The following is a 23969-nucleotide window of genomic DNA, read 5'->3' on the forward strand; positions in this document are numbered from 1 at the left end:
TCCCCCGATCACTTCTTACAGTTTCTCATCAAGGGGGGGGGGGTCGGTCCTGTCCCCGGTACCAAACACACGGCCTGAGGAAGGCTATGTGTATTTTTTTGTTCCATTATAACCTTTTTCGGACCACTTATTTATTTATTTTGGTGACGATACGACCTCCATGCTGCTACTCTGGTTCAAACTGCATCCACCAAACAATATGATTTATCTTAACCTCCCCAAAATAACCAAAATCTGACACGATGTGAGAGGTTTTTTTTAGCTGTTCTGTCGTCATTTCCTGCGATTTTCTCACGCAGTCAGTCAAAATGAATGAATGAAAGGGCGTTTCTTTGCCTATTTATAGGCAAACATGGGCGTCACGTGAAGCCCGCAAAAGCTTCACCACATTTCGAGTCGGTTGTGATTTATAAAGGGAAACAGGCGTAGGAAGTACCATACGCACTTTCCTCGCCGGTACACAATGTTTGGTGAATCGGAAAGTGGCGGAAAATGTATGGACCTATTTTTCGGATTTCTACTACGTAAGCAACCTTCCCACGTCAATCCTACGCATGGCGTTATACATGAGGCCCCAGGTCACACGTAACAAAAACACTTGCAGGTCACGCACATAGCGCGGGAGGGCTGGAGCGGAGCTGTTTTATGTAAAAGCGAAGCAATTAAGCGCCCTCCGACTTCTTTATTTTCTTTTCATCTAAAAAACGAAGTCAAGCATTTACAATTTCAAGCACTTTATCCCAAATTTAAGCACCATTCCCAAAATGTAAGCACTTTTCAAACCTTGAAAACACCTCGTACAATTTCGAGCATTTTCAAGGATTTCCAGCACCCGTGAGAACCCTGTATGATATATGTCGTTATTTTTTATATTTTTTTGACATGTCATTTTTTTGCATATTTTTGACACTGAATGTGTATTCTCAAAAAGTGTATTAAAGAATGTGTATTCTCAAAAAGTCCCTTCAGTTATACAATATATATGTTTTTATTACCCCCTGCACTAAATGATATACAAGGAACTTTAGATGTACTCAAAATTGTAAAAACTCATTACTAAAGGTCAAGTCAGGCTGCGACACAGTAAAGTGGTTAAAGAAAATTCTCTTTTATTTGTATCTGGACCGTTCTTTCTTCACTGGTTAAATACAACATCACAAGTAGCCACACCGAAGCTCAGAGTGTTCGCCAGGGCAGCGTTAAACAACAACTTATCACAATTTCAACAGCTTTGTTTGTTGATCCAGGGCGATTCAGACCGTTTTCTTACAATATAATGAGTGAATGTGAGGAGTACACTACAAAAAGTGCCCAGAAAATTTGCTCAGAAAATAAACTGGTAAATTCCCTTGACGACTGGATGAGTATCTCATTCGTTTTATGGTCGGTGCAGCTAGAGTTGCAACAATTATTTTCTTAAATAATCCATTAATCATTTGATCTATAAAATATCAGAAACTAGTCAAAAATGTCCATCCCAGTTTCTCGAAGTACATGTGATGTCTTTAAATGTCTTGTACCGTAAGTCAAAAACCCAAAGATATTCAGAATAAGATGACATTAAAACGGTAAAAAGCTGAAAATATCTGAGGCTGGAGACGGCATTTTCTGAAGGTTTTGCCATTATCAAAATAGTTGACGATTATTTCTCTGTCCATTTACACGTTGTTGCTGCTCTATTCCGTCTGAAATGTTACATGTTTTTTTGAAATGGCATTCTTTTCTGACCCAAATAAAATATTCCTAATGATATGACACAAAATCCCTTGTTGCATTTAGCGTTGTTTGTACCGATTGTTCTCAAGGTCTTCGCCTTCCCTTCTGAAATAATTTCCAAAAGAAAAGACCAGATCCCAATCAGCCAGTAGAGCAGCAAAGATAAACAAACATAAAAAAACAAAACAAGAAACAAAGGACTACCAAGACAAAGTTGTAGCTTTGCAGTGTTGGAATCAGACGTTTGGAGGAAACTGGATAAGGATCCCATTTGTAGTTTGCAAAACAAAATAAAAATGAGGAAATAATATATGTATTTACACAGATATCCACCCATACATTAACAGACACATAGATCTGCACATACATAGACAGCGCATGTACCCACCAAAATAACTGTTTGGTTGTGAAATCTCTCATCAATAGTCTCCAAAGTCACAAATGTGGGGCAAATCAAATTCCTATATACTGTTTATGTGCTTATGACTGCAAGAGAGCGTTCCCCAGCTGCAGAGCAGGAGTGCTACAAAGCAACCCGGGCTACTTTACTGGGTATTATGGCAGTAGAGTTGGTTCCTCCCAGTCATCATACTGGAACACTACAACAAGGCTGGAATCAAATGTTCAGTGTTGCTCAATTATATACAAAACTGTGGTAAAAATGTAGGAGTAGAATTAAACTCCAAGTACATTTTGTATTTGAATTCCTAGTGTATTTAATGTTTCCTATGTACCTTTTAGTCCTAATTATCCCAACACTTTCATGTATAGAAGATTATTACTGTGACTTCATATTCAGACTGGCATGACAGAACTCCAAATGCTGTTCATAAGGCTTTCCCAAGAGTTGTTATTGTGGTTCATTTTTACAGTTGTCCTTCAGAAACAGATGTTTAGTCGACTGGTTGCCCCGGGTTTTTTGTGTGTTTAAAGCGGTAAAATTGGGGCTTGAAATGTGAGCCAGAGGCCCGGCAGACTCTATGGACTTAATTGTATATAGGTGAAGCAGACACTCGTGGAACACTAAATCCCTTGAGCTGCATTTACAACAAATCCGTCCGATCAGGTAACCGCTAATCAATGAGCCATTGAGTGCCACTCAAACATGTCTTTAAGTGACATGCCTGAATTGGGGTGGACGCAGACTCAATCTTTACTCCACATTGATCATAAGGCATCAATCCGGCCAAGTTTGGCAATGCGAGTCTCTTGAAAGAAGCAGCGGGGACTTTTCTCCTAGAGTATGTCAACAACTATGGGAAAGTCCGTGAAGAAAGACAAGACTTTTAAACCAAGTGGAGTTGGGTTACACATAAAAGAAAGTATTTCCTCCAAGCTACGGACAAACAGTCTTTGTTGGGAAGCGAACACGATCGGTGAGCCTTGTCAAATGGGATTTGGCCCGGCAGTGAAAAAACAGTTTGATGTCAAACCAAAGTCCAGTCTGCCACAGCTCAATATGCAACTTTACCAAGGAAACATCCTATGACACACACACAGAAAAAATTAAGTGTTTAACAGACTGAAGAATAAAGAAGCACAACATTATCTGACAGTAAAAAAAAGATGTGATAAAATCTGTGAGCGGTGCGACGGCTTGTTCCCTCAGAGTGAGTCCGCTCCGGTAACGGCTTTTGAACACACTCTTCATTCAAGCGATGCACAACTGATCCACAAACCATTGCCATGGCAACAGATTAAAAAAAAAAGCTATCAAACATATTTAAAAAAATTAAATAAACGAATCAGCATGAAGACACGACACCTCAAGGTAGGGGTAGCCGGGAGGCCAGTGCTCCGTCAGAGGTCCAAGTGGAAAGGTTAATAAAGTTCAAAGGTCAGCGGTCACCCTGGTCACTTCCTGCCCTGGTTAGTCACGATCCAACTCTGTTACTCATCAGAACCGCCGTCACAGAGCAGAACACGGAATTAATTAGAGAGAAATGTATACAATGTTTCACAGGAGTTATCTTCTTCTTTTTTAAAGTTTCATTTCTGTTTGAAAATAAAATGCCCCGAACCCTTTAACACATACAGTATATATATTTATAGCTATTAACATATATCGCTGGGAATTCCGACTGAAAATCGTCCCATGATGAAGAAGGTGACTGAACCTCTAAACTCTGGACACAGCTCTGATCTACGAGCCACAATTTACAGGTTTGGTCAGGTTTGAAAACAACACTACTTGAGGCATTCCTGTTAATATAATAAAACTTAAATGGCGTTTCCCCAAGGCATATTATACATTCATAATACTATGTGAGTGCAACAGTTAGTTTGTGTGTGGCTGTGTTTTTATTTGAAATACCTGCCACCAGATATAAATTATCTGCATGAAAGCAGAGTAATATGTATGTGTGTGTGTGTGTGTGTGTGCATGTGTTTTCATGGCTCCTGTCCTCATGACTGAAGCACATTTCCGCAGGAAACAATTGCACCTCATTGGCTCAACCAAGTTAGCCAATCACCAATGACGGAAGCCAAAACCCCTGGGCCCGCCTCCAGCGCAGAGACCAGAGTTTGGTTGGTTAGTTTGTTGGGAATGTGTGTGCATGTATGTGTGTTTTTGTGTGTGTTTGGGGACAGTGGAAGCAGTCCATTCCACTTGCAGTGTCCTCATAGATGGAGGAGGCAAGGGGATGTGGTTTCCGTGGTGACGAGAGTGAAGTGTCGATAAGCGGAGGATGGGAGGAGCCTAAACCTCTGCTGCTTTCAAGCCGATTCGTTGCTCCTCCTCCTGTCAGTCAGTGTTGGGCTTCTTCAGGGAGAAAGCCAAGATGCCGAAGTGGCTGCTTAGCTGTTGTACCTAGCAAAGAAAAATAATATTGTATTTTATGTTAGTCATGTGTTTATAAAAAAACATTTAGCAGCATAGGACCTAGAAAGGTAATTCAATGACGGTTGTTTGTCTTGAAGCCCAAGGTATTGAAATTGTTAGTGTCAATGAAAATAAAACACCAACTAGGTCTGCATTGTAAAGGTTTTACATGTTTGACATTGACATTTAGAACTATGTATTTTTTTTCTGCCTAAGAATATTGATTCCATTGTCTCATCTGTCCTTTAAATGAGGCAGCCAGCGGCCGCTAAGCTTGGCTTACTTTAGCTTAGCACAGAGACTAAACATGGTGAAACCGCTTGAGCCTGGCTGCATTCAAATGAAACAAAAATCCAAAATTAGCACACTAAATATTGTTTGTTTAATCCACACGTTTGGATGGTAATGTTCCAGACGATTTATTGCTTCTTCTAATTTCACACTAAGAGCAAAAAAAAGTCTGAAACATCACAATGTGGAAAATGTAAAATCGAATATTTTGTTGGTACTTTTTTAAACAAACAAGACAAAAAAACGTTTTATTTATGTTTTGAGCCCTGTCTGGACTATTTAAGCTAGGCTAAGCTAACTGGCTGCTAGCTGTAGCTACAGGTTTACGGGACACTTAACAGAGCGTGGATGATCTTACCACTGAAAGACCGAAGTGTATGTGTGCTAATATGACAGCAGCAGTCCACAGATACAGCAGCAGGGACTCGTTGGCGACCACGCCGGTCACCGCTAACAACACCACCGGCGTCATGGGCAACAACAGCCAGCTCAGCGCCTGGCAACGTGTGTTACTCATCTGGCACACAATCAGCTTACACTGCAAGATAAATACATGGATAAACAAACATTAACACCCCAAATAAAAACATTAAGATATTGCATGTTGTAAGGGAGTGTGAAGGACCAGCTCACCGTGACATTAGCGAAGGCCGTCCCCACCATGAGGTAGAACATCCTGGGCTGCAGCTCCAGGATGCGGGATGGAGAGAACACCACCCAGATGGTGGACAACACGAAGAGGAGGACGGGAGAGAGGAAGGGCAGGAAGGCTTCGTAAAGGCTGCTGTGCTTCAGAGTCTTAGTGCGCTGAGCCCTGGAAAAACCACAGAGGGGGAAGAATTTAGAGCGCTGTGTCAAAAAACAAAACTCCTGTATAATAAAAGGCTAATGGAAAATGGACTCACTTCAGGACATTGATGAGGCTCATGGGTAAGGTCACGGTGAAGGAACAAGCTGGGAATTAGAAGCAAGTCATTATTGTAGGTGGAGTGAGAATGGCTAGCCTGTTGTCTTTATCATACAAGTCACAAATCAGATGTAAATACACGATTTTGCCATGAGAATTCATGCTAATGATATTAGCTTTATCTGTAGAACATTTGAAAGAAAAAATAAATATTCATTTTTAAATTGTGTGTTGTAGCTTATATTATACTTATGTTATTCACAGAACAAGATCTTTTAATCCTCGTTTCTGTCATCTCTGACACCATTTTGACTGTATGAGAGCCAGTAATGACAATTTTCCCAGATACATTTCTTCGTTTGTTTGGAGTGGAAGAGGGAGACACACTTCTCTAGTTTGTGCCCTTTTTTAACGTTTGTAATTGTAACTAGGCACACTAAGTAAACAAGCCACTAAAGCTGTGATGTAGCACAGTCAGTTTAGTTTTATTCAGAATGACCAATCACAGCTCACCGATGATCATGAAGGTAAAAAGGTCTCTGTAGAGGAAGTGCCACAGGATTGGCTGGTACCATGTTTCCACGCCTACGACAGCAGTGACCAGGTAAACCAGGGAGATTGTCTGAAAGAAAAAGAGACGCACAACGTCAAATCATCAGAAGGCTGGGTGACCACTTCCTTATATCATGACTGTGTGTGTGTGTGTGTCCTCACCACTTGGCTGATGTCATATCCCCATGGCAGAAACAAGATGCCAGTGTTGTATTTCTCCCAGTGAGAGAGGATGAAGGAGAACAGCACCACCCACAGGATGTAGTACAGAGTGGCCACGCCCACACCACTTTCCAAACGCCCAAATATAGAGTAGACGGTCGCCACGAAGAAGATGCAGGCCCAACTGTCCAGGCCGTGGTCGAACAGCTCTCCTAGAGGCGTGGAGGAGTTGGTGCGGCGAGCCTGTTTACCATCAACTCCATCTACACCAAAAAAGAAAATGGATCATTAGTACAATACATGAGCACATCAATAGAGGAACATAAAGAGTCTTAATTCATCATTACTAGACTGCGCTAATTCCAGCCACACGTAAATGCCATGTTTTATTTTTAAAGGTTGACAAAATGGTTGGCAAGATTTAAAACAGACTTCAGCCTGGCTCACACGAGACTAAACACAAACAGAGAGGACATTTGACTAATGTGGCACTACCTATGTGATAGCAATAGATACGTATAAATGATCAAATTCAGTTTGCCCCTCTTGCAATTATATTGGAATTATTAAAAAGGAATGTTAACAATAGTAAAAAATGCCATGTCCCATGTGCCTAATGATGATAGCCATTATTCAGGGCCTGTTAATATGGACATTTTTAGACAAAAACACTCTGGAAATTAAGCTTTTTAAATTCCTTGCCTGGAGAACAACAATCTCAATTTTACATTTATTTAAAGCTGCATTAATGGAACATTTGGTACACCCCCTTCTGCAAGCAACTCCTTTCTGATAACACGCACATACGGGCAGCTTAAAATAAAACAGTAGAGCCTGGTTTCTGTTAACAGCAAGTGACCTAGCTGATCAGTCAAGGCAGGCTTAATAAAACCTGCAAATTGATTAGATAGCTTTAAAGTTTTTGTATTTTTTTTTTTTCATTTCAAATTATCTTTGCAAACCAATTTATTCTAATGATAATCCTGCTGATTGATAATGTGGCATCCTGTTGATATTGACGATAACTACAAGAGTGTATATCCCTAGTAAACAACCACATTTCCACACACAGTTTTATCTAAGAAAATAATAACCTAGCAGAGGGGTTGTAATACTGGACGGCAAACACGTGTGGTTTCAGAGAGTCACTGTACAGAGTGCATTCCTTTAGCAAGAATTTGCCCCTGAGCCCCTCAGATGTCACAGAAGAACAACACACAGGGCAGCAGTGGGGGGGTGGGGGGTGGACTCACCCAGTGTATAGGCCAAGAAGTTGAAGAACCCTGCAAGAACCCAGACCCAACTAGGCACGTGTTCATGTCCTGCAGCTGAGACACACATAATGTAAATATACAGAACACCACAGAGAGGAGCAGAAAGACGTACATCACACACATCCATTATCACTTTTCTCACTGTGTCAACATTTACTCTGGTTAGAAATGATCTCATGTAATATTTAAGGGAACTCAAACAATTCTATCCAATAAGAACTGAGCAGCATATTTTGATGGCAAACCATGAACCTGTACTTACAAAGTTTGGTTCTGCTACTCTTTGCTTTAATAGATATATGAATAAAATATGGAAGTCAATGTTAAAAAATAGAAATATAATAATGGTATCATCAAAAAGCACCTCATGCATCGAATGAAAAACTAACTGCACTTTCTAAAGAAAAGGTGTAATTTAACCAAACCAAACTTCTAACGCACAATAGTAAAACAAGAAAAAAGAAAAAAGCTAGACGGTCCAATCAGCAGACAGAGATGAAGAGGGTCTAATTTAAAGGTTAAAAAGACTTTCAATTAATATACAACTTATCAGAATTAGCTCTCACTGAATGTTTAACTTCTTTAGGTTTAGAAAGGACATGATATCACTGAGACTGGAGTGCTGGAGGAAACTGTAGTAGACTTTCAGGGAAGAAGATGCCATCTTGCCAGAGAGAAAGTGAAAGCTAGATGCAGTTTCCTGGAAACCCAAATTAGGAGTTGATAGTTACAGAAAGTCATTTTAAATATAGTATTGAAGTAAAGCTCATAGGATAGAAGGGTCATAGAGTCATGATTTGTTCCATTGAATTCCTGACATTTAGGCTTCAAGACAGGCAAAAGGAGAGGATGGAATATGCTACATATATTCAAATGTTACATTAAGAAATCCTAATGAAAACATACATTTTAAAACACTATAATCTGGTTTAACACACTAGAACTTTTATTTAAGCAATGGAGTCCTGAATATACTGAAAATACTTTAAAATGTAATTCAGCATTACAAATGTTGAACAAAGTGCTTGTAACTATGTAAAGACCATAATAAGGTTTAACTGTTACATTCTACCTCGGATTGACAATTACCCTTTTGAGTTTATCTGAGGTTTTTAAAGCTTATTTGTTTTTCGTTGTACCATTTTACCATATGATGTAGGTGTAACTATATGGCTTTAAAATAATGATGAAAAGAGCTGTGTTCTGTGTTTAGTTTATTTTAGTCTATTCTTGAATGACTCCTGGAAACAGTGTGTGAATGTGTGTCTTAGGGTGTGTGTGTAGAAATGTAATGAGTGAGTGATTGCCCTGGGTCACCATAGGCATCCATGTTTTAAAAAGTGATGGACTTTGCCTTTCATAAACAAGCTGGATGAACACACATTTTTTTCGTCACCTTCCAAACAGATTGGGTGTATCCCACCAGCATTATATGTTTTACTAACTGAACAACACTCCCTCAGGCTTTAGTCACACAACTACAGGGAAACAGAAGAAAGCACAGAGGACCTACCAGAGGCAGTGAAGTCAAAGTCGTAGAAGGCCAACATAAGGAAATTCAACACAAGGAACATAAAGCCCGTAAATGTAATGAGGTTCGGAGCCAACCATGTTGGTAGAAACTGTTAAAAAAAAACGAACAGAGACAAAGAGATAGTGAGTAACGGTTAATTAACATGTCACTTGGCTCTTAAAATAGAGTCTTCTCATCAGAATAATGACACTGATTAAAAACTAGACAGTAATTATTGTAGGAACACTTTATGGAGAGTTATGTAACTGTAAAGCAGAGATGCCTTCAGGACAGGAATGGTAGTTTTTTGACAATTTATATAAGGTCGCAGTCAGGCAGAGAAGATGTAATGATGTATGAATGCCATACATCATTTTTCACTGAAATACATGTATTTTCCTTCCCTATTCATCTCTGGAACCATAATGGTGATTTACTTATGTTCAACTGATATAAGAATTGCAATATTCATATATTTGCAGTTTGACACTGGCAGTTTGAATAAGGCAAAGAGTGAAGGAAGTCCTAACCCCTAAGTTTGCAAACCCATCATCAGGGTTGCTAACAGAATGACTAAAAAAGTTTTTTTTGTCAGCAAATTGTTGCCTAAAGTTATGCTTATTTTTAGATAAAATTATCAAATGTGATGAATTAGGGCATGGTAATTTTAAACCATTTATCAATTGAATTTACAGAACAATTACTGAATAGTGATGAATACCGTCACCGTTATATTAGGGCTGCTCAATTAATCGTATTGTAATCGCGATTACGATTTTGGCCTGAAACGATTATGAAAACAACATAATCGAAATAAAAAGATTTTTTTTAAATTTTATTATTATTAATTTTGTTATTTTATTGGTTTATTTATTATACTTAAAGTTCAGGCTAATCAACTGTTAAAAACATACTGTTCAAATTTATTTTTTCAATAAATGGATGTTTTCAAAGTAAATGGATAATCGTTTTTAATAATCGTGATATCAATTATTGATTTTTGCCATAATCGAGCAGCCCTACGTCATATAAAATCACACACAGCGTGATAAAACCCTGTCCACATTCAAAACAACACAGTAAAGACCAATGTATGCTGATTAAGTCTGTACCGAATGTCTTTTTTTAAATAGACATGCAAAGCCTCTATTGAGGTTTTCAAATAAAGCTTTACATTTCCATCGTACATTTTTACAGTGACTCATCAGATTAAATGAGTGGAGTCCTTGAGTTCACTTGTTTTATGAATATAACTCACCAGTGTCATCATCATAAATTCTCATGTGCGTGTATAAATGGGATTTATGGTGCTTTTAGTTAATAAATGTGCCTGCCTCCTTTGTGTATGGCAAGCGGGAGAGCAAAAAGTAAAAAAGAAAAAGCAGAATACCGATTAAAAATAAGGATTCAAGCAGAATATTTTGTTTGACAAAAACATGTTGTGAATTTTGGAACATATTACATCTTTTTTTTTTCATTACATTTTGACTTGCATTCTTTGGAATTAGAATCACAAGAACAATCCTACACAGGAATCTAATAAAAAAAAAAAAAAAAAAATATGATTTAAACAGAATGAATAAGCATACCAAAAAAGAGCTGCAGGAAGTTTGAATGTTTGGGTGTTATGAATCAAGTTTGGAATCTTTTGACTTTTCGGTACAGCCTTAGATCAGAGAAAATAAGTATAAAGTGGCGAGCTGTGTTGTTACTGTATCACAGCAGAACGTTGGAAACCTCATGAATTATGTATGCACACAAACACACACACAGGTTGTTTCTCACCTTCACCACAAAGTTCCAGAAAGGGTGCATGACGTACACAGACAGGGGGTTCGAGTCCACTGCGCTGTACTGTAAGAGACATACTCAATCAGTCAGGATGTGACCATCAACACATAATGCAAAAGATTCATTTTTTAAATTAGGCTATTTTATTCAGCAGGGTCACGTGACCTCACATGTGACCTGGGTATTTATGGATATTTTGGTGGCCTGTCATCATGCAGATCAAAAGAAACCTGATCCCTGTCGCTGTTATTCAATCCAGGCATGACGAAACGGTGTGCGTACTACAGCGTAAGGCACCCTCTCCAGTGTACAAACCATTTAAGACGTTAGGTTTTTGAGTCTTTGAGGAATAAACGTTGGCTCTGAGTCTTCTTGGACTGCTCTCTTTTGTGATTTATTTTAGTTTGAGATCTCACTTCTGCCGTGAGATTAGTTGGAAGGGCACTGGGATCTGCCCTTTCAGGTGGCTACAATATGTTTAATTATTCAGTAGACTCTCTGGTGTTTAAAATTAACCACTACTACCACCAAGTACACACGATTGTGCGGGGTCTGCAAAAGAATCATCCAATACATTTAATTTTTCTAAATTAAAAAGGCACATTTCACCGCAAAATCTAAGATACATATTTTTCCTCTTATCTGTTGTTGGATTTATAGATGTTTTTTGGAAATGGAAGAGTGTTAGAGACATCAGCCATGGAGATTTCAGCCATCTCTCAAATATAATCAAACGATATGGCACTACTTGGCCAACCAAAACATTTGAAGAATTCAACAGCGATGTCTCTTTCTAGAAACCATGCCACTGTGTTGTCCAGACCTTATTCGAGCAGATTCATGTATGAACTATTTTCAACTACCAAACTACACTTGTAACTGTATCACTGCCCAAAAGAAAAAAACGCACATTTCCTCTTGAACACACTCAATTGTTGGGAGGTGTAGTTTAGTAAAAACAAAGTACTTCCTTTATGAAACTGCACACAAAAAGGTCTGTAGATTATCTTGAGTAACCGAAACAATCTACGTTGATGAATAGCACTACAGGTCAAATTAATTGTGTGTATTTTAGATTTTGAAATGAACTGTCCCTTTAATTATTATGGATTATGGATGCTATTGACAACACTCAAACACTATATTTAGATTGTCCCCTGTTGATTGAGAGAGTCATGATGTTGTGGGTTGTTCCTCAAATCAACAAGATAACCAATGTGATTACTCATCACCACATACGCAAGAACATGTAGTGTTGGGCCCTAATCTACTCTAATCTTTTACAAACTGTAGAAATGAAAGCAGGTTCACGCAAGTAGATAGTACAAGATATTTTCAAACTGAGGTAGGACCGTAGGAGGTGTGACAAAGGAAGTGAGAGGAGGAACGATGGGTGACAGCTTGAAAGGTGTAGTGGCACAATCAGTAGACAGTCCTTCGTTCTCTATTTGTAAGCTTGTGTCTGTGCACCTTTCATGAATAGAAACACTGTGTCAAGAGGGTTTTTTCATTAACTGACATTTGTCTTCTTCTGCCCTCCTTCAGCTAGAGATACTCGTGCCAAACACGAGTGAGACACTTCAAAAAGCAATTATTGGAAAAAAAGGGTCTTGCATGATAAACAAATTGGAAAAGCGGTATTCAAAGGAGGCTGTGTTAGAGAAAGTCTGAATGACCTACAGTTGGACAAAGAGCATGACAAGGAAAAAAAGTAAAGAAATCTGTTGCTCTAAAAAGAGTGGCAAAGCATTACAATGAATGAGGATTTTTTTGTGGAAATGGTAAAAGGCTTTCAATCTGAAATGCTTTATGGCGTGTGTGTAAACTTAAAGAAGGACGTTATATATTATAAACTAATACATGCACAGTGCTAAGGTAAGACTTAAACCCCATTATCAGAACTAAATTGCAATGTGTTAGAAGATCATTTGCTTCCACTCCTGTTTTCTACAGTCCTCCATTGCAAGAGACAGGACAAAAGGCTCTTTGTGTCTGTACTGCCACATTGATGCTCATCTTTATGGGAAATAACTAAACACCAACATTTAGCTGTAAGGCAGAGAGGATGAGATCTTTTTAAAGAATTTGATCAATTCCATGCTATGGTTGCTGGAATTAATAGAACACGTATTAATTTCACTTGTACAGTACTATGTGCTGGTAAAAGTAGAGTGTTTAGCCATTACTTATTCAAAACAACAGCCAACTGTCATTTGGTTTAATGTATCTTCTGTGGTTGCATGTAAGTGATTGTCAAATAGCTTCTGGCATTATATACAAAGAGAAAACAGACGTGGGGTGTCTGAAATGTGAGGAAACAGAAAGTACAGCCTTATTTCAGAGCCAAAGACAAGGAGTCACAAGCTAACTGTTAGCACACTTGCTCCAATGTCAAGGAAAACATGGCACAAAAACAAGACTTCCGGCCGGATCTTTCAAACTAAAAAGTTCGTCAATATGTTATCGAACAATTCAGACATTTGAATAGTATGTATGTGTCTTTTATTTGCCAGACTTAATAGGGTGTACAATATTTCTGAAGGCAGAAATTCAACCTTGTAGTTAGAGTTCAAGCACCACGCAGGAAACATTTCCCATCTACAAGGTGCCTTTTACTGTTTAACTCCAAACTTAAACTCTACCCAATCAACGTTTAGAGAGGACAACCAATCAAACAGCATAATAGCCATAGCAACGTACAATGAACCTAAACACATCATACTGTAGCTATACCTAATCAGGCTTTTATTTTCCAGGGCAGTTTGGGCAGTATCTGGTATGGTTTGAGATTACGCTGGCTACCTTTACACACTCCTTGCCAGGGGAGCACCCTGCAGATCGTGACAGCTAGCTGTAAAACACACACGCACTGTCGGTCCAATGGCTAGTTGCTAGCAGGCTACTACGATATTCCCCCTACCTTGTATTTGTCGAAGCCCGCCAGCTGGTCCTGAGTGACATATTCGTAAAGAGCCATGGTGGTAACGTACAGTATGGCTCCACAATGAAGTAAATGGAGATCTCTTCCTCTGGAAATGTAAACCCCAACGTTAGCTGCCGTGTCGAAGTACCATCTAGCTTGGCCGATGTCGTTCACGCCGGGTGAGGTGATGTCGAAACATTTGAGCCACTCCTACGGAGCCCAAACACCCAGCTGCCCGGAACTCACTACTGCCACCTCTGGCCTGGATGATTGCCATAAAAACTTCTTTTTTTTAAAAATACAAATAATCATATCCTGTACACTTCACGATGACATCATTTTTAATGAATCATATTGTCACCCAAAATTAATTTATGTATAATATTTGTTGATGTGTCCAGTCAGAGTTTTATTTGTGTTTAATTATCAGAGTTCTGCTTCATATTTCCGATGCTCTTAAACGTGACGTGGCTTTCCCCTTCAACCGGAAGTAAGTGACTGATTTGCCTGTTTGATGCTGAGCAGCTGAAGTATCGCTTGAACCAAGAGTAAAAGCCCAATTTCAGGCATAATGTAAGTAATAGCATGAGTTAAAACTCATTGCGATATGTTTAATGTTGTAATTTTAATCGAAGCTTTATATGGTTCCTATATGGGTTAGTTTAGACAACGCTGGTTGCACTAGTAGCTTACTAGCTAGGTTAATGTTACACAGATTTAGCATAATTTGGTACTTTTGGTTTACAACCATGTTATCCCTGACAAATTAATGGTTGCAACAATAAATCGATAATATTCTGATTAATGTACAAAATATTCACTTGCAGAATTAATCGATGTTGTGCTTTGTGTGTTCAGTGACAGCATCTAGTGCATGTCAGGTGCTAGCGTACAGCTATACATGCTAGAGATGTGTATATTTTTTTCTTGTCTCAAATTATTCCTATTATAAAATTAAAGTGTATAATGTAACTTGAATGGATGTAAGCAAGTAACTGGAAGGCCATACTATGTGTATTTAAGTTTGTGGATTGGACACAAATGATGCAAAGTAAACTAAGTAAAAGCATGCACACATTTGATCCTTAGCTGCTTTTGACTAAAGCCCTATTATACATGTTTGTAAGAAAGAAAAAAAAAGAAAGATATCCTATTAACCTCTGGTAATACAGTAATACCAAGCAGCTTTCTAACGCCTCACTATATGTCTCGTTTCCCCTGCAGAATGGTGACGGACGTGCAGCTGGCCATATTTGCCAACATGCTTGGCGTGTCATTGTTCCTGCTGGTTGTGTTGTACCACTATGTTGCAGTCAATAACCCCAAGAAGCTGGAGTAGAGTCCCTCCAGAATGATTGGAGAGGTAATGTTGACCTAAGATGATTCAGCACTTTGATATATCTGTTTTTTGCATTCAGAGGTCTGTTCTTTCCAAACTTTTACTTCGACTGGGCGACTGTGGCTGTGAGGGAGTGTGGTCGTCTTTCAACCAGAAGGTTGTGGGTTCGATCCCAGCCCCTGCAGTCAACATGTCGATGTATCCTTGGGCAAGATACTTAACCCTGAGTTGCTCCCGATGGCATGGCCAACGGTGTGTGAATGTGTGTGAATGTTAGGTCCTAGAGTAAGGTACACTGCTCTGTATGAATGGGTGTGAATGGGTGAATGACATGTAGTATGTAAAGCGCTTTGAGGGGTCTTAAAGACTGGATAAAGCGCTATATAAGTACAGTCCATTTACCATTTACCATTCTGGGATCCCGTTTAACATCTTGATTTCTCCCCACAGGCGAGATGGGAGTCAATGCTGCCACCAAGGAAACAACATTCCCTACATTCAGTCCCAGGAGATGAATTGATTTGTATGATTGCACAGTAGTGTTTTTTTCTAATAAAAATATGTGAATGCCATTTGCTTTAATGTTTCGTTCAGTGCTCACGTTATTCTGCATGCACACTAGATACATTCTCATTGAGTTTATATATTGCAAAAAAGGGCAGTTTTCTCAAGTTCATTTATTAATACTTCAAGTTCCGACACAGTATTATATCAGTCACAGTTTAGGTAAAAATCAGTTCACATGTTAATGGGTTAAGATATGCTCAAAACATTTAAAAAGACAAATCCTGACACTATTTCTTTTACATAAAATATTTATATGGTAATAAAGAACAGGTTCCTATTTGTGCTGTGGAGCAAAATGTCCTAAAAGGAATGTGACAAGGAGAGTAACTTTGATAAACTTATTGTGTAACACAATATCAACCAACCTTTTGGACCCTAATGTTTTTTAATGTATTACATTTATGCCACATGTGTAAAATAAATGTCCAGTGGGACAGTTTCTGGTAGTCTGGAGTAGATACAACCACTTCAGGGATTTGGGGTCCTCTCTCAAAAGGACCCTTTTCACAAGGACCATCAACACTTAGAAACCCCCCGCTTAATTTACTTAAAATGTAGATTCAAAGACTTTGATATTTTTCTGTAACATTACTCAGATTGCTACTTTTCAGTCACCTTGTTTTTGTCTTAATATCTCACTAGTAGCTGCACCCTCCAAGTATTTATCCTAACATCACCACACACACAGGTGATATGGAATAATAGGATATGTGCAGATTATAATTTTTCCTATTTGCACTTACTTAGCTTAACCATATCACATTTATACAATCTGTAAAAAATTCCATTAAGGATGGATATCTTTTTATATGCAAATCACAAATAACTTCTGTAATAATCACATTAAAATACACACTTTACTCATATTTGTTTCTAAAGTCGCAATGGAAATAAAGAGTTATAAAGGTGCTGCTGTGCTCGTCAGTGGCTGACGGCAAAAATACTTACCAGTGCATTACAGTGTTGGTCAGAGTGCATTTAACTTATTTTGGGGGGGAGGGGACATCAGAAGGACAAGACTATAATTACAAAACAGATATTTGAGGTGCTATTTAAGAGTTAAAAGTCTATGGATTCTTTGATAAGGAAGGTTTTTAACTCCCCCCTACTTCTGCAACTGTTGTGGTTTCATTGAGCAAGGCACTACACCTCCAGCTGCTCCAGTAAAGCTGCCTATTGCCAGCTCAACAGTCTGATCATGTTTAACATCTGAATAAATAATGTTACATTATGTTTCATTGCACATTAAGATGCCTCAAATAATCCTCCCGTGATGACAGTGCCCCCTCCTGATTCCTAGTTCTAAATGGGTTTTGGTCACATTACAGTAAGTGAGGCTCAGCAAATAGAGACATACACAAGCGTCTCCTCTTCTGTGCAGTACTCAGGCTTCTCCACACAGGGTCACTGTCTCACACATGTTCACAGTCTCTGGCAGGGGCAGCACTGGAGCTTCCTCAACCTTTGAAGACAACATCACACAGTTTGAGTCATTCATGTTCAACCTCCCTCTTACATTAATTTGATGTGACAGTTGAAACTGTGTTCACCTCTTGCTCCGTTTCATCCGTCTCATGTGCGGTTTCTATGATAGTGTTTCCTTTGTAGCTGAGACTCATCTCTGGGCTTTTCGTCATTAGTGCTTTAGAGGCCAACTGCATGCCACCATCTTTTCCGGATACACCTGTAGAGGGAAATAAAAGTGATATGAAGTCGATGTATACTGTGTGTGTGGTTTACATACAATAAGAGAGAAGTTATAAAGCTGTACCAAGCAGCAATTCATGTATCTTCTGTAACGCTGTGAGACTTGTTAATAAAGGAGCCATATTGAGTGGTTTAAGTATGTGGTATGTGTTGGGGAAATACTTTCCAAAGCCCCATAACTTTGACTCAGTTTATCAGTTTATACTGACCTGACTGATCAGTGTTTTGTCTCCCTGTTCCTGCCTGTTGGCGTCAGCTGATAGAGGTGTTATGCTTCTATCTTGTAATGCACAATGTTGATTAGTCTCTCAGAACTAGCTAAATAAATGGGACTGGGGTAGAGTTCTTCAGAATTGATTGTGGCATCTCAACCGTGTGGTCAGATTGTGTCCCGTGACATGTTTTGTGAATTCTCCGGCCGAAGCTCCAAATAAACCGTCAGTGTTTGCCATCAAAGCTCCAGCTCTCCTCGTCTCTCTCTCTGAGTCCTGTTTCCAATTGCTACAGAAGTTTCCTCCACAGTATGTATGTACATTTAATCACTGTGTGACTCTGGTGAATCAAAAACAAACCCTTTAAAATAATAAAGTTACACATTAAAGAGGCCCTCTTGTGTTTTTTTGGATTTGCCTTTCCTGTAGTATGTTATATTTTTGCACTTGTAAATGGGCTGCAAAGGCTAAAATCCCAAAGTTCCCACAGTCCCCCTCTGCCTGAAGTTCCTCCATTGGATTCCTTGGTTTTCTTCCGTAACATATTGACATCACTATGTAACAGTCGCGTTTCTATTGGCAAGCGCTCCAACACATTGTAAGTGATAGGCTTATGCTGCGTTCACACCGGACGCAATGCGATGTTTGGGGGCGGCGCGATTACATGTAAAGTCAATGCAGACAGACGCAGACAGACGCGGACGGACGCGAATTCGCTCCGGCGGCGCGCATGAAGCGGTTGATGCGAATGCCGCGGCGCGATTGAGGCGATTGAAGGAGGCCGCGACAACCGCTCAAGTTACATTTTTTAAACTCGACCAGAGTGCTAACAGCTAACGGCTGATGTTTTGGTTTTGTGGTTCAACATCACTGACGGCAGGCTGAGATCCTCCCCGCTGATTGGCTACCGCCTGATCGCGTCACACGAATTTGACGGTCGAGTTTAAAAAATGTAACTTGAGCGGTTGTCGCGGCCTCCTTCAATCGCCTCAATCGCGCCGCGGCATTCGCATCAACCGCTTCATGCGCGCCGCCNTTAGCTAATCTAAAGGACACTGTTCAGGAACTAGTTGTCCCATACGCTCTGTATGTGATGACTACTTCCATTCTTGCAAGGATAATAAATACATGTATCCTGATATTGAAACTCAAGCTGGTGACGAGTGATATTTTCTAACATAATAATTATGTTAGAAAAATATCACTCGTCACCGGCTTGAACAATGTCCTCCACATGCTTCTATACACAGTACACAAGATAGAGGAATACCGGTTCAAATCAGTATACAATGTTTAGTTTAGATTAGCTAAGGCCCACGTCAGAGATGATGATGCTTGTCATATGTCTATCTCCACAGAGGCTGCATCATCATTTTAATCGTTGTCCCATAGCTTATCATACAGTATGCCAAAAACAGTGTGTCCTGATGCTCTTCTAGGTTACGTACACAGTTACAGTTGTTATCATGTGCTACTCTGATATTGGAAGATTCAATTGTGTATTTTCCCAACAGTAATGTTATTGTAAAGCAAGCTGAGCACACACATCTGGAGTCAGTTCAGAAAGGTCTGACGAATTTTTTGACAAAATGTAAGGAAAAAGTAAGGAAAAATGTAAGTTTAGTGACTGAAAACCACATTTATCTTGAAAAGATTGTGGTTTTGTTTTTCGTTTGTTATTCATTTCCTTGATAGTGCTGAAACCTGTGTCATTCCTCTGTCAGTCCAATATTAGATCTCACATTATGATGTTCACGGCGTAGCCTACTGCCAGAAGCCTAATGTTGACCATCGCTGATAATCTTTATATATAAAAAGATTGCTTTATGGAGCTGTTTGACAGCAAGCAATATCATTTAAAAAAAAATGTGTTTCAAGCTTTTGGATGACGCTGTGTTTAGAATTTTCTAATACAATGAACTTTTATTACCTGTTTCATCAGAGTGGTGAAGAAAACATTGCTCATTATTTATTCAAGCACATTTGTGTGTTACCTAAAGTATGTTGAACCTGGCAGGTATTTAGTAGGCTGTCGATGGTCAAAGTTTATTTATTTTGTGGTTAGCAGAGGTTAGAACATGTCTTGTTGTCTTGGTCTACATGTTAGCCTTATAGATTATTTGTAGGATTATAGTATTTTGTCTGTAATTCAGCTTTGTGTGCTTTCCTCAGTGGTCTGTGTTTACGGAAGGGCCCTTTTGAGCAGTTTAATGAGCAGCTGGTTAAACAGATCATATATCGATTTGATCCAACAGATACAAATTCAGATGATCTGGTACTGACTCGCTATAGGTCCGCTCCAGTGCTGTGTGACATGGTTTGCCTTGTTCTGGTGTCTGTTGTAGGTAGGAGGTTTTAGAGGATCTGCTCATGTTTCTTTTTATTGACCAAAACTCTTGGATTATATTTTGATTTGTCCGCTTTGCCAAGTTTTGGGGAAACGTAAAGTGAAAAAAGGGATTATTTACCAATTATCTTTTTATATAATTTTTAAGGGATACAGGCAGAATATATATTCTGTAACTGCAGTATTATTTGGACATTAAAGGAACCGTTCAGTTTACCTGTAGTGCTTTTTTTGCTGTGAGTTAATGATTTTTGGAGATATCCAGAGTAAAGATGGGTCATAATTCCTAGAAATAAATGTTTTTCTATTGCGTCATTGTTATTTCAAAGAGGCTGGCATTTCTACGACTGATATCTCGACAACTCACTCTATAACAATTTACATTAATAAATAGCACTTTAGTTAAAGGTGGGGTATGTAATTTATTTCAGAAACACTTTTTGTTATATTCCATGGAATGCTCTTAACATCCTGATAGCAATTAATATCTTAAGTGCTTTGACAAAAAATCCATTAAAAAATGTCATCTGTGGAAGCCGTAGTGCTGTAAAAAGCACGACCAATCATTTTAGCCGGCCCGGCTAAAATAACTGGATGGCCTACCTGCCTGTCAGCCTTCCATCTGTGTACAAACTTATCTCGTGCCCTCATTGGTCATGTGCGCGTTCGTGTGTTGGAGGAGGGGCTCTGTAAGGAAGTCTGAAGGAAGAGGCAGATTTTTTCCGGTTGTGTATTTTCAAATTCTTGCGCACTCAAGCTGGTTTCTCCAAAATTACATACCCCACCTTTAAGAGAACAAATGTGTATTTTGGATTTTAGGTTGAACTGTCCCTTTTAAGATCAAGGGACGTATATAGGACTTTTGATGACCTTTTCCCAATAGAGCAGAATGTTAAAATGATACCAGTAATTCTCTTGCTGCATTTTCTCTCTGACATAAATGTAAATGTTTAAAAAAGAAAGGTAATATAAGCCTGGAAGAAAAATCTTGGACTGATCCAACACGTTCTGCAAATGTAATGCTCTTTTGGAGTACGGATGGCTTCTTTTAATATAACTAAGAGGATGATTTCAATGTAGCCTCTACCCATTGAATTCAACACATTTAGGATCAGTGACCTGAAGAATGTATTGTAGCTTTATTCTGCTTTCTCACTGTGAACTGTGAAGTCCTGTTCCCCAGTTGCTTCCCTCCTAAAGCTAATATGTTTAGGAATAACACAAAGCTTTAGGTGGAAACACTGAATGCATTCTCACCAGGTCTTTCTGCTTTATACTCCTCATGAGAAGTGTGCCGTTTCCATCAGTGTGGTGCTGACCTTTTATACCAGACTAAGGCTGGTACTAAGTGTTTGTCTGTGTAACAGATTACCACCTTCTTGAATGTGCTGCTGTCTTTTACCGCCTCTCTGTTTAACCTCTGGAATAAAAACTATCCCTTTGTGAAGCAACTCCTGTGTGTGTCCTCTAATGTCTGTCCACTCTGTTTGTGTCTGTTGTCCAGAAACGCTCAAAATTGCTAAGAAGTCAAACCTCTTTTAGATTTGAAGCTCTTTTAGTCATGCTTTTTATGTCCTGTATGTAATATAAAGAGAATGAACTGTAATAGATACATGTTGTTGTAAAACATTTTTTTAGCATGACAATGGCGTCCATCTTTGTGTTACTCATCTGCCAACCACTGCTTTTCCTTTCCCTTATCATTTTTTTGTTTATTCGTATGTCCTTTATGTGGTTAACAGGCCTCAGCTGCCCAGACTTTCAGAGTGGAGGACCCAGTTTGGCAGGTTGGTCAGGAACACCTTTCCCCATACGTCTTGGGCGTTTTGGGAAAGGATGCCGGGGTCTCACAATCACCCATCACACCCTAGAGGCGTGCACAGAGGTTAGCTGACCTTTGTAGCTCATTCAAATTCTCCTCATGTCTTGTATAACCAGTGAACCTCACTGTAATGTCTCCATCTGTCACAGACTGCTAAAGACCTGGGGCCTGATCACATCCTTTCCTCCATCAAATGTAGCAAGTGAGTCCTATCTTGTCTATGTATCTTAGAGATTTGTAATCGCACAGGAAACATTATTAACCAAAAAAGCAGTCAAACCAGGGTTGGTATAGAAAGCTGCAGGAATGACGAAAAAAGGCCAATTGGGTTTTTCCATTTCATTTTAGACCAAAAGATGCTTAGAAGTTTTAGTTATAGGAAATAAACCATCATAAATAAGCACCACTTTTATGAATTATAATATGCAAATTCAAACACAACAGGTAAAAAGTTGATGTTATGCTTTAAAACGTAACCATGGTTTGCAAGAATTTCACATCAGCACCACTCGGAAGATAAAAATAACAGGAGTATGATTTTTACCGTCATCATTTATGTTGTAAAACCCAATGGGAATTCTCCAAAGCTGAATTTAACCACAAAACGTATTCCAGGTATCTAACAATAAAAACACATAAAAACTATTGACTAAAAGACAAGGGAACAGGAGGTGCATAAAAGTTGACTAATTTCCGAGTTTTAGGCCGCACTCCTGCAGTAGTCCATAAACACATAGCATTAAAAACAGTGCAAAATATTGAAGAAAATTATGATTAAGCAATTACTTCTGCATTCTCTCCATTAAACATGTATCCCTGCTATGACTAAAAACAATATCAACCTCTCTTTATCCCCAGGTGTGAGCTGCAACCTACCATGAGCCGTATCCCCATCAGGAGGGTGGGGTCAACTGAAACCCCACCTGCGAAATCCCCTACCAGCACTAACCCCGTCTCATCAGGAGATATGGACACAGCCACCATGAAGGTCTGGAAACTGCTTAGACCTGGCCTCCATCGACACCTGTCGCTGTCAGGCATGTATACACAAACACGTTGCTTTGCTATTAGGGGTAGTTTAGATGTTTGAAGGGGGGTTGTATTCACAACTTATCCATAGACAGTGAACAGTAGATGGCAGCCAGCAGATCCCCAGTTTGGAAAAATTGAGTTCCCACACAGTAGCTAAGCAATATGTTGCTGTGGACGGAGAAGCAGGAATGAAACATTCACCGTGAAACATAGCCCCTATGTATTCTCTTTTCAAAGCCACCAGACTACATTGCCAATATCAGTCATTTTAGAGATTGGTGAGATACTTCTTGCTTAATTAGCTTGTTTGTGTTGAAGAGCACATATGCTAATTTTCAGGTTCATATTTGTGTTTTGTGTCTCTATTGTGACATGTTTACTTTAAAAGGTATTTTTCTCAAACTGCCTGTGCTGCAGCACCTCTTTTCACCCTCTGTCTGTAACCAGAGCCCAGTCTGCTCTGATTGGTTAGCTGGTCGACTCTGTTGTGATTTGTCAACCACTTGGAGATGTGTCATAAAGGTCCCGCTCCTAATGCTGCGTTCACACCGGACGCGATGCGAACATTCGCTTCGCTCTAATCGCTCTTATCGCATCGCTCTAAGCTCGAGTTTCACCGCGGCTGTCAGCTGTGTTTACTCGCATCATTCAAACAAGATGCGCTGGCCAGGGGGCTACAACTACAACAAGATGAACATATTTTACCGTGATTTAATTGTAATACACGTTTCAAAATGATGCCAAAGTAACAACATACTGTCGGTTAGTAAAAACCATGAATTAATGCTTTGACAAGTCTGCAGACAAGACGGCAGGCGAAAAACCTTTTAAAATGCGTGTTTATTGAATGGAGATCGGATCGATCAGGCTAAACTAATGTTGTATATGCTGCGTCCACACTCACAACAACTGCATACAGACATAAATAAAGCAGCGACTGTAATCGCCATGACACAGACAGTCTGTGGTTTATACTTGTTTAAGGCACAC

At 39.3% G+C, this 23969-nt stretch overlaps 3 protein-coding genes and 1 long non-coding RNA gene across 5 annotated transcripts; 2 read left to right on the forward strand and 2 right to left on the reverse strand.

Moving 5' to 3' along the window:
- Positions 1 to 1086: 1086 nt before the first annotated feature.
- selenoi (selenoprotein I) lies at positions 1087 to 14337 on the reverse strand. Of its 2 annotated transcripts, XM_010782267.1 has the most exons (10): positions 13951 to 14337; positions 11025 to 11093; positions 9240 to 9348; positions 7706 to 7780; positions 6453 to 6715; positions 6252 to 6360; positions 5737 to 5785; positions 5465 to 5645; positions 5190 to 5369; positions 1087 to 4528 (listed from the first exon to the last, which is right to left on the reverse strand). In XM_010782267.1, exons 1-10 carry the CDS (start codon positions 14005 to 14007, stop codon positions 4463 to 4465), a joined length of 1158 nt encoding a protein of 385 aa, XP_010780569.1. In that variant the 5' UTR covers positions 14008 to 14337; the 3' UTR covers positions 1087 to 4462. The 2 variants fall into 2 exon arrangements, with proteins under 2 accessions (XP_010780569.1, XP_010780570.1); XM_010782268.1 differs by lacking the exon at positions 7706 to 7780.
- An 88-nt stretch (positions 14338 to 14425) lies between these two features.
- ost4 (oligosaccharyltransferase complex subunit 4 (non-catalytic)) lies at positions 14426 to 15874 on the forward strand. Its single transcript, XM_010782265.1, has 3 exons — positions 14426 to 14526; positions 15178 to 15316; positions 15743 to 15874. Exon 2 carries the CDS (start codon positions 15179 to 15181, stop codon positions 15290 to 15292), a length of 114 nt encoding a protein of 37 aa, XP_010780567.1. The 5' UTR covers positions 14426 to 14526; position 15178; the 3' UTR covers positions 15293 to 15316; positions 15743 to 15874.
- A 772-nt stretch (positions 15875 to 16646) lies between these two features.
- On the reverse strand, positions 16647 to 17540 carry LOC104955042 (uncharacterized). The gene is made up of 2 exons (XR_799413.1): positions 17410 to 17540; positions 16647 to 17321 (listed from the first exon to the last, which is right to left on the reverse strand). It is a non-coding gene; the product is annotated as an uncharacterized lncRNA (long non-coding RNA).
- Positions 17541 to 21643: 4103 nt separating this feature from the next.
- Positions 21644 to 23037, forward strand: LOC104955043 (cytosolic carboxypeptidase-like protein 5). Its single transcript, XM_010782269.1, has 3 exons — positions 21644 to 22010; positions 22097 to 22149; positions 22806 to 23037. Exons 1-3 carry the CDS (start codon positions 21765 to 21767, stop codon positions 23035 to 23037), a joined length of 531 nt encoding a protein of 176 aa, XP_010780571.1. The 5' UTR covers positions 21644 to 21764.
- Positions 23038 to 23969: the final 932 nt, after the last annotated feature.

Source organism: Notothenia coriiceps, unplaced genomic scaffold (assembly GCF_000735185.1).
Source record: "Notothenia coriiceps isolate Sejong01 unplaced genomic scaffold, NC01 NC01_scaffold00024506, whole genome shotgun sequence".
NCBI lineage: Eukaryota > Metazoa > Chordata > Actinopteri > Perciformes > Nototheniidae > Notothenia > Notothenia coriiceps.

Excerpts from the sequence above, each read along its gene's own strand:
- selenoi (XM_010782267.1), bottom strand. The coding sequence starts at position 14,007 with ATGGCTCTTTACGAATATGTCACTCAGGACCAGCTGGCGGGCTTCGAC. Across the intron at positions 5,786-6,251 it reads TTTTACCTTCATGATCATCG|CTTGTTCCTTCACCGTGACC; the intron begins GTGAGCTGTGAT and ends TCTAATTCCCAG. Across the intron at positions 4,529-5,189 it reads TACACTTCGGTCTTTCAGTG|GTACAACAGCTAAGCAGCCA; the intron begins GTAAGATCATCC and ends TTTCTTTGCTAG.
- ost4 (XM_010782265.1), top strand. The coding sequence starts at position 15,179 with ATGGTGACGGACGTGCAGCTGGCCATATTTGCCAACATGCTTGGCGTG.
- LOC104955043 (XM_010782269.1), top strand. The coding sequence starts at position 21,765 with ATGACAATGGCGTCCATCTTTGTGTTACTCATCTGCCAACCACTGCTT. Across the intron at positions 22,011-22,096 it reads CCCTAGAGGCGTGCACAGAG|ACTGCTAAAGACCTGGGGCC; the intron begins GTTAGCTGACCT and ends CATCTGTCACAG. Across the intron at positions 22,150-22,805 it reads TCCTCCATCAAATGTAGCAA|GTGTGAGCTGCAACCTACCA; the intron begins GTGAGTCCTATC and ends CTTTATCCCCAG.